The 13,185-nt window shown below is 50.3% G+C and overlaps 4 protein-coding genes across 4 annotated transcripts; 1 reads left to right on the forward strand and 3 right to left on the reverse strand.

Annotated features, from left to right (window-relative positions):
- Positions 1–171: 171 nt before the first annotated feature.
- BO83DRAFT_352947 (copper amine oxidase) lies at positions 172–2,609 on the reverse strand. The gene is made up of 4 exons (XM_025529016.1): positions 2,266–2,609; positions 1,632–2,211; positions 647–1,558; positions 172–581 (listed from the first exon to the last, which is right to left on the reverse strand). The coding sequence occupies exons 1-4, from the start codon at positions 2,572–2,574 to the stop codon at positions 373–375; spliced, it is 2,010 nt and encodes a 669-aa protein (XP_025392973.1). The 5' UTR covers positions 2,575–2,609; the 3' UTR covers positions 172–372.
- Positions 2,610–3,006: 397 nt separating this feature from the next.
- BO83DRAFT_450030 (glycoside hydrolase family 76 protein) lies at positions 3,007–4,523 on the reverse strand (the record flags this gene model as incomplete). The annotated part of the gene is made up of 3 exons (XM_025536780.1): positions 3,007–3,585; positions 3,639–4,342; positions 4,415–4,523. 3 exons carry the CDS (start codon positions 4,521–4,523, stop codon positions 3,007–3,009), a joined length of 1,392 nt encoding a protein of 463 aa, XP_025392974.1.
- A 745-nt stretch (positions 4,524–5,268) lies between these two features.
- On the reverse strand, positions 5,269–7,361 carry BO83DRAFT_423059 (putative amino acid transporter; the record flags this gene model as incomplete). The annotated part of the gene is made up of 6 exons (XM_025535075.1): positions 5,269–5,774; positions 5,828–5,942; positions 5,999–6,126; positions 6,187–6,356; positions 6,411–6,818; positions 6,892–7,361. The coding sequence occupies 6 exons, from the start codon at positions 7,359–7,361 to the stop codon at positions 5,269–5,271; spliced, it is 1,797 nt and encodes a 598-aa protein (XP_025392975.1).
- A 4,441-nt stretch (positions 7,362–11,802) lies between these two features.
- BO83DRAFT_423060 (terpene synthase family protein) lies at positions 11,803–12,864 on the forward strand (the record flags this gene model as incomplete). The annotated part of the gene is made up of 3 exons (XM_025535076.1): positions 11,803–12,082; positions 12,141–12,417; positions 12,483–12,864. The coding sequence occupies 3 exons, from the start codon at positions 11,803–11,805 to the stop codon at positions 12,862–12,864; spliced, it is 939 nt and encodes a 312-aa protein (XP_025392976.1).
- Between the last annotated feature and the right edge of the window lie 321 nt (positions 12,865–13,185).

Below are 13,185 nucleotides of genomic sequence, written 5' to 3' on the forward strand. Positions count from 1 at the left end.
ATAGCTCCTCAGTCCCTTGCTTAGTCATGATGAATCGCCGACCGGAGTGATCCCCGAGAAACCCGACCGGTCTCTTGCGGGGAAGTTGAGGTGCGTGAGGGCTCAATGATGCCAGTTTGGTGTTGGGGATGGAGTGTACGTGAATATAGCATCTGGAAGGTATGTATATAGGGCTAAGTGGAGGTAGTGTGATGGTGGAGGGACCTTGGGGAATTGGTGTCATAGTTACTACATATGGAGTGGACTCCCGCTTTGTGCTTCGCTTTAAACATGATGAGCGTATTTTCAGTATTCTACTGGGTACTCGTTATAAACGAGAGGATCAAAGAGGCACTGTCATAGATCGTCATCTCTCATGAATTGGTCGTCCATCTACAACTTTCCCATTCTCTCTGCTGGAGCACAGCACGTGGCTGCTGGCTCAGGGTGCAACGTCGACTTGTTGAAAGACTGCGTCGAAGGCGGCACGTCCAATGCAGGATTCTTGGTGAAAAATCCATCGGGCTTCAGCATGACACTGACGCGCTCGACGGGCATGACGGGGAAGTCTTCAATGCGGGGGTTATGCGTCAGGCCGAAGGCTGTCGTGTGTTAGTTCTAGCCCTGCTGTCGACCGGCAATACACAATAGTATAAGGATCACTTACTATGCCACAACACAATATCCTCGTTCTCAACAGGATCTTTCCGCTGCACCCACTTCTCAACGCCCTCGCTCTCCCGACTCTGGTTGGTGAATTCGCCCGCCGCATACAGCTCGTCGTCCCGGTACTTCGTAATCCAGATGGGCTTGGTTGCGAAGCCGGCACGCTTGGCGCCATACGACTTCGGGCTTGAGAGAAGCATCTGACTGGGCGAGGTCTGAAGCTTGTATGCTATGGGCTTGTAGGTGATGGGGTTAATGTGGGAGTCATTGCGGATTTTGAACACACGGTGACGGCTGATATCGGTGTTTGCTGTGCCGCTGGTACGGAGCACTGTCTGCTCGGTCGTGTATCCCACCATGTAGGGGTTGTTTTCATCCTCCGGCAGTGGCACGCTATCTTCGTAGTAGACGGTATTGTTGAATCCGTCCAAGGCCGGGTCCATCCGAAAAGAGAACATGTGCTGGTGGAAAGGTGCCATGACACCAGGGCCGACGTTGGTGCCCCAGGGAACAGTGGTACCAGGATTCTCGTTGTCGAAGGGCACGGTGGAGAGAATGCCGGTGGCTCTGACTTCAAGCTCAATGTTAGCGGCTTGGTCGAAGATAAAGGCGAAGATGTATTCGTAATTTGCAACAGTGCAGATCATCTGTACTACTAGTTGGCGGTTGCGGACGACCGTGGCAGCGTTATTGCGGTAGTTGGTATGTTTGTGCTGCAGACCGTTGTCTTGCTCGTGAAGGCAGATGACATTCTTCAGCAAAACGGGGTTACCCTTTGAATCAGTCCGGTAGCCATCAAAGTACTTGATGTGGCCTAGACAGTCGCAGCCTAGGGAGAGTTGGTTGGCTGTGACACCGAAGCCTACGTCTCCCACATCGAATGCCTGCTTGCGGTGATAGGGTGCACGAGGATCTATAGCGCAATATCAGTGTAAGACTGGTTGCTGGGGGCAGCTAAAGATGAACTAGCATAGCTCTAGACTTACCACCGTACGGCACAGTCATCTCCGACATGGACAATCTGTAGAAGACATTCCGCTTATCATATGTGAGATTGTAGATGACGAGACCCTCGCGGCTATTGAAACCAACACGAAATCTCCACTTCTGCCACGAGACCACATTTCCGTCGACATTGAATGATGGGCCCTGGGGTTGTTGGACAATATAAGGCTTGAGGTCAGTGCGCAAGGGTTCCTGCAGCAGGTCATGCGCGTATTGGATGGTCTCAACCGGCTTCCAGGGCTGAGTTTCTGTGGTCTGCATATCAACTCCACCTGGCAGGTAGTCCATACGGACCAGCTCGCGCTTGTGAACGTCGAAGACAGGGGAGAACTTGCAAGGTACCGAGTAGTGGTTGTTCTCGGGATGGTCTGTGGCAACAATGTACATGTAGCACTGGAACAAGCGACGCGTCTCATTGGGATCATCAGTGCCATAGATCCAGGGGTCATTGCAGACGGTGACACCTGGAGGCAGCTTCAATTTGGCCACCTCGGCCTGCACGGCGGGGTGAGAGAGACAGAGTTGCTCAACCTCTCCTAGTTCGTCCGGATCACCAGGTCCCTGTCGGGGTCAGAGACATTGTGAGGTAACGTAGATGAACGGCATATGTCATACCTGAACATGCTTAGGCAGTTCCTTGGCTGATATTATTGATCGGGTGTCGGAATTCAACAATGCTTTGCAAAAGGCCATGGTGTCCATGCGGTGAAAAAGAACCAGCAGCAACCGAGTGGGCTTTGCGGGCAGGGGCTTGCCCAGCCGTTCTGCTTCAATGAACGGAACCACTTCACTCTTGATGGGTTCCTGGATATCAATCTTCTTGTACCGTAGAGGGACACCTGGGAAGGCCACCGCCAGAATCTTGGTGGCCAGGACGATTTCCGCCGGCGTGATAGAGTCGAAAGGGTGTGGTGAAACTGCCATGGTGTCTATATCTGCGGTTCTGCCAAATATTCGAGACACTGCTGAAGTTGAAGGGAGGAACGAGTGACAGCAGAAGCTAGCTGCTATATAACTTTTTCCTCCCCGCCCAGATTGCCCTGATTACCCCGATTGGAGACACAGGCGCGGCGGAGTTGCCATATCTTCCCTTTTGGGAATGTATTGGCCTCCGCTTCATCAAAGGGGCTCCTGATTGGCCCGCACGACCGACCCGGCGTATCTTTTACTGTGTAGGGTCTAGCTTGAACGCCTTATTGAGGCCTTGCTTATCTCAGCTCTTTACCAATCAGAATCTGAATAGACTTGGCGGTGAAGAGAATAAAGTTTCTTATGTAATTGATTTTAATGCAGGGACTCAATAACTACATTTTGTGTCGTTGAATAAGTCATGATCAGTCTCACATTCTCACTTTCCTAAGACACCATGAAAGCCGTGACCCCAAGCACCAAGCATGCCGTGACTCCGGTCACTACCCCTGCCCCAATTCGATCCGACGTGGTGATCGGGCGCAATTCACTGGGATCTCGGGAGGAGTCTGACGTTTGTGTCCCTGCGGCGCTGTTCCCCTGGCTGGATCCTCCCGTGGTATGAGTGAGCGGACCAGGATTGGCCTGCAGGAGATTGGCCTGGACTACCTCTAAGGCGGCCATTTGCTGTCCCACGCCCACTGTGCCATCATAGGTTCCCGTAGTCCATTGCATCCCACAGTATGTCCCCGTCTTACCTCCCACACACTGGGCTGCTGCTGCCTTGGCTGTTGGTTGCAGGCGTGCCATAATGGTATCATAGGTGAAAGGAGCCAGTCGGGCAGTGTCAGCCATCCACCGCACCAGATAGGCCTTGAACGAGAATTGGTCTGTTTGGCAGGTCCCCACGGTTTCGCATGCGGCCTCGTAAAGTACGTTCTTGGAGCTCTCGTTCGTGGAGAGGAAGCTGTTTTGCGCCTGGAGAAGGCCGTTGACTCGTTCGCGCCACTTCTCGTCACCGTTGGTCTGCAGTTTTCGTCAGTTGTAAGCCCCGTGCAGCAAACGGGCCTCAAACTCACGTAGTTCCACATGTGTGCTGCCCCTAGCAGGAACACCCCGTTGTTATACGTCCACTCAATATGATTCAGATCGGTGCAGTTGTTCTCCTCGCTCGTCCCGTCGAACACATGATACTCGGGCCCAACCAGTCCTACGTCCGTCACCCAATCCCAGACCTTATTCGCCCAGTCCGCGTACGTAGCGTTGCCTGTATACCGTGCGAGTCGAGCCGCCATGTTGAAGAAACACCCGTTCGAGATGGAATTCCGGTACGTGTAACCGCTGTTGAACGTGTAGATCTGCCACTTTAACCCTCCTCCGCACTTCTGCGTATTCCATCGCTGCGCTTGTTCATTGAAAACGGCCTGCGCGAGAGCCAACCACGACGGTTGATCGGCTGGCGGATTGGGGAAGTTTCGCTCGGCGGCGCGCAGGGCAGCGAACGCCCAGAACGCCTGATCATCGTTTCCCTCCGTGCGCGTCTGGTTGGCGGGCATGAAGTCTCGGTTGGGACCGACCTGGTGGAGGATGGCTTGCGCGGTCAGTTCGTTATATGTGGTGTCTCCGGTGTAGGCCCAGTAATTGACCAGGGTGCCAAAGAAGGCCCCCGCCTCCCACCAGTAGTATGGATCTGGAAGGTTTCCGGGAACATCGCCGGTGTTGTTGCCCGTATAGAAGCTGACTAGGTCCCAGGCGAGGTCGCTTGCGACGCTCTTGATGCTGTCTAGTTGACACCAAACAAATTCATTAGCCTCCAACAAAGGTTCAACATCTGGTCAAGATCCTTGAAACTCACCAGCATTCTGGAGATCGAGGTCGATCGCCAGGACCTGGAAGCAAGGGAGAGACCAAACAACACAGATGAGAAGTGACCGCCAAAGGCGAAGTTGTGGAATGTGCATCATCACACGGTACCCATCAAGCTGTTTGCAAAACGCGTAAAAAGACAAAAAATTAGGACTGAAGATTCAGGAAGAGAAAAAGAAGAGACGAAAGTAGAGAGGAGGCGTATTCCAGTGAATTCGAAACATTATGCTAAGGCTGGCTGTGGAATAACACGAAACGGCATATGCAAGGGCTTTCTGCGGGCCGTAGCAAGGATCTCATTATTGCCAGTGAATGGATGCCACTTTTGGAAACTCGAAGGTAGAAAGTACCAGTGCGTGGCCAGGCTCTACTATCAATGTATCATAATTCGCGTTCCAATGCTATGGCAGATTTGTAGATGGGTCTAAAATATTTCCGGTCCATAGGCAGCGGTTGGCGTGAATATCCTCCAGGCGGTTCTGATGTCTGTCATCCGTGAAAAGAACAGCACTCGGCGAGCTATTTTTGACCAAGCATCCGCGTTGCAGTAGTGGCTATGGGAAGAGTGCCGGTTACTAATACTCGAATAATATATCGAACATGGTACTGATAACCTTTGATAGATAACATAATGGGGTGGATGTAGACACATGACAGAGAACCATGGCATTAACATTACAATCACATCCATGTCGTGACACATGGGACGTGGCACCATCACAGACATATATATAGAGATGAGAGACATTTATACTAAAGTATGATCACCATCTAGAACCAAGAACATGGCTCGCTCCACCAAAATAAAAGAGCCCAACTCTCGTCTGCTGCTGAATACGCCCCTTAAACAGGTGCAGCACACCCAAACGACGTAGCCACTGTACCACCAGGTCCGAACTCCTCGATCAAGCCGATAATAGCAGCCCACATTCCCATACCGGAGCACGCCAACCCACCGCAGAAATAGAAGATACAGAAACAATTCACCACCCAGTGCTTCTTGAAACCACGAACGTATCGCTGCATGCCCGAATCATGGCGCGTAGTTACACCCGACGCAGGGTCATACCCTTCTCCCGGAAGTGCGGCGTCTTTCTGGCACCGGAATCCAACATAGAGAACACCCGGGAGGGTATAAGTGAAGTTGAGAATCAGGGCCGCGCCGACCATACTGGAGATTCCACTCAGGTTGGGAACGGCAGCGCCGATTACAAAGGCGATGATCCAGTAGATCGGGCCGAGGCCGTACCACAGCAAGCGGCCGCGTTTGGTGGAGATGTCGGGGAAGTTGAAGAGTTCCATGAAGACTTGTTGGTAGACAGATTTCATGCCGATGTTGAAGTAAAGAACTAAGCTGGTCAGCGGACGTTTGTTGTACATAATGAGAAACGAGGAACCGTACTGCAAGCGATAATAGTGGTCAAAAAGTAGACTATATTAACTGCCTCTTGTAGACCCTTGGGCTCGACAACGTTGTAGATGTTGGAGATGGAGTATTGACCGTAGAAGCTGTAGACCTGTGGTAATGTTAGCCAATTACCTGTTGTCATAGGCATCAGGTGGAAAACTTTACAAAGGCACCGAAGAAAATGTAGACCAAACAGATAAACAATTGGGCACACAGCAGCCCCTTCCAAAAGTCCCACGGACGGCGCATCTCAGCCAGGAAGGAGATGAACAAAATAGCGCCACCATAACTGTCTGTCGCAGGGTCAACCGAGCTATTCTCAGACGCACAAAAGTTCAACTTCGATTACTCACAAACCATCTGGTCAACACCAGTGAACTGTCCCGAAAACCCGGTGGCCTGAATCTGGTACTGGTTGGGGGGAGGTCCCGCAAAGACCTTGACAGGCTCTATGGTTTTGATCAAGTAGGACGATGTGACGGCCTCGTAGTCGATTCCAAACTTGCCACCAGCCGCGACCATGCTGTTCATCAATTAGCATATCCTGACAAGGGTAAAATAACCTGGAAAAACTGACATCATGATGAAATCCGCGATGTTCAACCAGACGGCGGCGTTGGTCAGCCATCCGAGACGTTGCAAGGACCGAATGCTGCCACAGACCATGCCGATAACCATCATAATGATCATGCAAGCTACGAAACAAATACTCTCATTGGTCAGCTGTGCCAGGATTTGGCCGTTACCCAGAACCAGCACGGACACCGACATCAGCAGCTGCAGCGACTGTCCGATGTTAACCAAATGACGACTCCACGCTCCAAAAACACGATAGTAGGTGTCACCAAAGTTGATCAAGGGATAGCGCGTCGAGTCGAGCTCTAGAAACACCCTCCACAGAATCCAGCCACTGAAGCCGGCGAAACAACCAAAAACAATGAACAAAGCCACGGCAGGACCGTATCCCACACTTGCAAAGACAAACCTAGATCACAGAGCCACTTGGTTAGAGGTGATGCGAGATGGTGATTGGTTTCGACAAGTTAAAAATCACTCACGGTGCGTTTGCCCAGCCCAGCACGTCGGTGGTGATCAGATAGAAGATGGTACCCCAACCGGCTGTTCGGAGGGCGCGAGATGCATTTCTCCATTCCTCATCGCTAACAGCCAGGGACGAGTCCGAGGGCGTAGATGCGACCATACCCTTTTCACCATCAATCTGCGGGCTATTCTGGGCATCTTTCTTTTCACGGTCATGGTGGACGCCCTTGGAGAAACGGTTCTGGATGACCTTGCCGACGGTCAGAGGCCCACGCTCCAGCACGTACTGACGGTTCTCCTCCTCTTCCAGCTGACGCTCGATATTGGCCCAGTACATGTACTCCTCGAGGGTGACGTTCGGATCTAATCGAGCGCGAGCACCATCGGCACGTGGAACCATCTTCAGGTGTGTTTCTTTATCCTGTCCGTATGCTGGGAGGACTCCCAGCACAGGAGGGATCTCCGCCGGCTCAATTTCGGTAGCCATGGTAAAGCAAGGCGAACGACGAACACAATCGCCGGAAGAAAGAGAGAGTAGAGGACGAATTTGAGGGGTGTGCAAAGATCTAGAACTGGGGGAGGTGGGATCGGCGGAGCTTAAGAAGGACCAAACAGCAAGCACGCGACGGGGCGAGTCTACAAAGTACTAGCTGATAGTGGATGCCAGACCAGTCAAAGGGAGGCTGACAGGGAGATAACGCCCACAAGCTAATAGCTAAAGAAACGAATGGGATTGCCGGAAGCGGGATTAACAGGCGGAATCCGATGGATCACCTTGGGCTAGTATCTACATTATCGCCGTCAGTATGAGCTGATCCAGCACTGATAATCGATGCAATTTAATGAACGCCAACAGCAGCGATGCTCGAGCGACGGTGGGCACCCATCCAGAAAGCCATTGACGGTCCATTGGAAAGTTAAACGGTCTGCATTCCCCCACTCCGAGAAGGGCACCACCGCTAGCCAGGAACTTGATTGGCACAACGAGGTCTTCTGGAGCATCTGTCGAAGGTCCGAAGGAGGGGTGGCGTCTTGAATTAGCTGGTTGGGAGGGTAACACAGCAGATAACCGTGGGCTGCACGAACGGCTTGCCACGAACCAGACGACTCCACCGTCGGCACGCTCATTTGCTCAGAGAGCTGCAAGACTAGACCAGGGTCACAGGCTTGCTGCGGCTGGAGTCGGATGCCTATGAGCTTAGTGAAAAAACCTGATATGATGAGGGAAAGAGGATGGTCATGAGTGTGATTTCCTGGCTGAAGCACGTTATCGCGCCCAATGAGACCTGACCATGATTATTGTCTGCAGGTAAATCATTGGATCGCACAATTCGGTCTGAAGCACCGTCTGATACACCGTAAGCCAATGTTGGCCTAGGGAAGAGCAGGTGGTGCGGGTGGTCGGTTGTGGATGCGCACATATCGGACCAAAGGCCATTTTCGTAACGGGCTGTGGGAAGATAAGGGCGACCCCCGGAGCCAGTGAACCGAATATCATTACCACAATCCATAAGTAACCCAATCAATCAAGCGAACGGACGACAAGAGAAAGACAGGATTGAAATTGCCGACGGAGAACCGAGTGGATGGGGACAGCGACCATGCGACCGCTGCACTAGCGCCCCCTTGTCTTGCTTCCCATCAATTTTACCGAATTTCGTGGACCAATTCCCCTTACACAATAGATCTGCCTGACTGCCACGCTCTTACATCTGGAATGTTTGGTTCCAGCCACAGCGGCACGTAACTCAAAAGACTCTCGCTTATTACTTACATAGTAGTGCCTAATAGTGGTACTACCAAGTATGGTAGCGCGGAGACGGTCTCGGGGGTCACTGAATGAATGAACCAGGAATGGGTGACCGGGGCAAGAGAGATGAGTGAAGAAAAAAATTTTGTGGCATCGACTAGACTAGCCGAAAACCCGGAGGCCCTGTGCACACGTGCTTATCAAAAGGACTCCCTCTATATCAGTTTCGAGGCCAATCCGTCCCATGGACGGCATGACCACTCAGTGGCTCTAAGCCCCATCCGCTCGTTGCTTGGCCTGTTGCTTGTTTCCCAAGCACGAAGCTTGGCCTCCGCATCGGCTCCAACGATGTAAAAAGTGGATATCTAGTGCACTACGCAGAATGTGTGTGTCGTGGAGTCATACCTCGCACTTGGCTGTGGCAATCTGAGAGAAATCCCCCCCAGAATCCTCTGATCGGGATTCGCCGTGGTGTGGCACTTGACCGTGGGGATCATACTTTCAGTTGAAGCTTACGGAAGACCGGAGTTCGGTGGGAGCAGAAAAATCCAGGTGGCAGGGGAGGGAAGTGAGACAAGACGCTGCAATCTGGGGTCCGGAGTAAAAGCAACCATTTCATTTTTGGATGGGTGGCGGTGGATGCCGGGTGGCAGCATGAATAATGGTCCTCCTATCAGAGAGTGCAGCCTGGCATAAGTGGGTGGAGATAATATACGGAGTAGTAATGGATGGAGAGGACTGAAGGATTAGTCCAATCAGACTAACTGAATGCCGGCTCGGGGATGCTACTAAGCAAGTTAGCAAATTCCTCTCCAGGGCTTCCTGGTCGGGTGGAGCCGCCTGCAGCGTTCCAAAAATTCACTATTAGGCGATATAACGCAACTGGTGCAACCCCAACATGCAGCACTGGACAGGCAGTCAGATTTCCTCCCGCTTTTCGATACGTGGAAGCCGCAGGATCCCGGTCGCATGGCAAATTAATGCCTTGTAGTACGTTGTCCGCAATCATGGTGAAATAATTGGTTGATTATCTGGCGCATAATACTGGAATCGGGGCTTGCTAACCGATCAACCAACCCCTCCTCTCCCTCTCACCTTGCCTCATCAGATGAAGGATATTCTGGTGTGACTTCGAGGCGTCGAAAAGTACAAAGGGTCTCGTACATCACAACGAAGGAAAACAAGATATGAAAAGTGAGAATTCGACGATATGCCCCGAAACGATTTTGCGGGTGATGGAGCTAGAGTGAGTGCAGAATAGTTGAGGGGGGTGTGGTCCGGGAAGCCGTCAAACCCCATCATCCCGAGCTCCCAGAACTTGCCGAACTCACACCATATGTTCAACATAAAGGGTGATGTTAGATTTGTTGATATACTACATGTAACAATAACCTGGGACTAATATTGAGCATGAGACAAGAGCTAGAGTCTGCTAGTAGTATTGATTCTAGTGTAACAGGGTGAATAATCCAGCAAGGTTCACACTCTCCTTCAGAGATGAAGGTGATAGTACAACCTCTCGATGTCATGAATCCTGATCCTGAATGTTCTAATAGCATGAACGTCCTACGTTTTCTTTATTTCACGCATTTTACTTCATGATGTCCCACTTTTCAAATCATAGTACCAATTCGAAAACAACGCAATCGATTAGGTATCTACGTTAGCGGACTAGTATAGGATCAAAATTAATATAATATAGACATCCTTAGCTACTGCTTATGACTATGGTATATAAGATTATCCACCTAAAAACATCATGTGTCTACAAGACTACTCAATGCTTACCGGTAGAACTAGGTATACCATTGCTCTACTTTTATTGATACTGTATCCAGTATTTAGTATCGGTACTGTAGAGAGCAATAACTTCATCATTAATTCTTGACTCTGTATCTCTTTCATCTGCCATCCTTGGGGTTATCCCCACCCTGTCCGCCTCCACATCGTAGGCAATGAATATGTTCCCTCCAATGAAAGATCAAGCAATTGGAATAAATTTCGCTAAAACATATTTCTCCGGAAGTCCAATGAGCGCCTCTCGTTTTATTTGCATGGGATCAAGCGCGTCGTCCTCCAATTCAATGTCAAATGACCGTACCAGACACTCTAAGGTCAAGTATAACTGGAAATACGCTAGAATTAGACGGTGCTCGCGTTTTAGGTCCTGTTCCAAGGTTTCACGTCACGTACTTAATTCTTATGCATCCCCGGCTACCTTTGCTGAACGAGACTAGGTAACGGGTCGAACATATGGATACCCCATCTTCCATCAGCCAGCGTGTAGGCTTGAATTCGCTTGGAGAGGGGAATTTCACCGGGTCCCTGTTAATGAAGTAGCTCGATGAGCTCATAGAAGTCTAGCTCGTCGGACATGTGACCTTAAATATTTCCAAAGGTAGAGGGGATAGTACGTACTCCTGAAGGGAGAATATAATTCTTATATCTGAGTGTCTCATCTAGCGCAACCCTCGGAAATCGGGCCACTGTTGCGTCTGCGAGACGGAGTACTTCCGGAATAACAGCCGTCCGGGATATTGCTCAGCGCCAATTTGACTATTTCTCATAATCCACCGAACAATCACCAGGTACGGAAGCTTTTCCAAATCCACAAGACTTGGCATAGCTACATTGGATGCCATAAATCAGGCATATTTTTGGTCAGTTCACCCCGAAGCCAGAACAGTAGGGACCTATCCCGCCCCAGATGGATCGTCGCCACGGTCAGAACCCGCGCAGTGGTGTCCGTTCCTACTAGGATGATTGCTAAGGCCTCGTCCTGTATCCGCGCTTGTGTACTACACTTACTGCATCAATTGCTCCGCATAAGATCATCGACACTGCTTGATACGTGTATAGTGAATGGATGTGGAAACACAGCCTGGTTCTGGTGTAAAGCATGGGTGAGACAGGTTTTGCTTATTCTTTCTGTTAATGATCATGCTGTCACGAGGCCACTTCACCGAATTACCAAATTGGTAACTGCATTAGATCCTCGATAATCAGCTCCGCCTGATCTTTATAAGTAACTTTTGCGGAATCTCTCTGGCGGGATATCTCTTACGGAGTATCTCGCGCAGACGTCTGAAGCTGTTGCAGATCTTTCGCTAGGCAAGTTGGTATATAATTTGGCTTCGATCCATTTATACAATACCTTGGTGAACGCGTCACAGTAACCATGACTTCTACAATGGATTTCGTTCACTCCCATCTTGTCGAACCCGAAGAGGTCTCCAAAGTTTGTGCTACCGGACTGCCCGTTCGGAGAAGCAGATACAAGAATTTATCAGATGAGGCACTGGCGGACTTCCATCAGAAATGGGAAGAGGCCGTGGGATATTCCTTCTATGGTGGCAGCTCCCACTCTGGAAGTATCGCACTCTTCTTCCCGCCTGAATGCAAGCCAGACAGAATAAAGCCATATACTAGGTTGATAGAGTACTTCTTCGCTAGGGATGGTAAGATGTGTTCATATTTGCCTTCCTTGATCAAGCTCTCAAGCTAACGGCTACGCAGATATGGTGACGGCAAGTACTGCCGGAAAAACGAGACGAGAAATGCCCGAAAATACCGCAGGAGGGGTAAGTTCACCCCGAGACAAGGGTGATATGAGCAAGGTGAAGCAGATACAATCCGAGATCTTCCGAGAGCTGATCGAGGTAGATCGTCTTCGTGGAACCTTACTTCTTGACTCGTTGAAAAAATTCGACAAAATACACGATACCCGGTCAGTTGAAGATTTTCAGTCGTGGGATGCTTACCTGGACTATCGCTGTCAAGATATGGGCATTGGGTGAGTGCTTCCCTATCACTGAACCCCCAGCCAAGACTTGAACACAATGAAATTGACGAGTAAAGGTTTAATTTGACAATCATTATATACTGCTGTGGCCTAGATCTTACACAATCAGATATCGAGATGCTGATGCCGGTTTGGTGGCCTGCAGCGGCAGCATCAGCCCTTACGAATGATGTTTACAGTTTCAACAGGGAAGCTTGTCTGGAGGTCCCGAGTAATACGAACATGGCCAATGCTGTTTGGTACTTGATGAAACAAGTCGGTTTACCAGTTTCCAGGGCAAAACAATTACTCCTGGAAGAAAAGATTCGGCCTTTGGAGAAGCAGTACAAGGAGAATATGGATGCCTACTTGTCCAACTCAAGCGGAAACAGATTGATGACTCCAGATGTCAAAGTCTTTTTAGACATGGTGGGGTTGGGGCTTTCTGGAAACTGGTAATGGAGTGCAATTGCAGACCGATATAACAGGTGGATGGACTACCCAAATTTGGCCGACCTCGGGCTCCCAAACCATAGCGTTGTCGAATTCGACGAATCAAAGGCGACATGTGCTACTTTCGAGCAACCCCAAGAAAAGAACGAGGCAGTCCAGCTCCTCATATTGAATGACTGTGCCACCTTCTAACCCCGGGTTGCAATATGCCAACACCGCTCAACTGAACCCTGCTTGGAACCTGTTCGCTTGCTCAGTATCTGATACTGTGCAGCGATTACCTTTCCGTGTCTTGAATGTCGCATACTTTGCTTTGTGCATTGCTTT

Source organism: Aspergillus eucalypticola (assembly GCF_003184535.1).
Source record: "Aspergillus eucalypticola CBS 122712 chromosome Unknown BO83scaffold_2, whole genome shotgun sequence".
In the NCBI taxonomy this organism is placed as follows: domain Eukaryota; kingdom Fungi; phylum Ascomycota; class Eurotiomycetes; order Eurotiales; family Aspergillaceae; genus Aspergillus; species Aspergillus eucalypticola.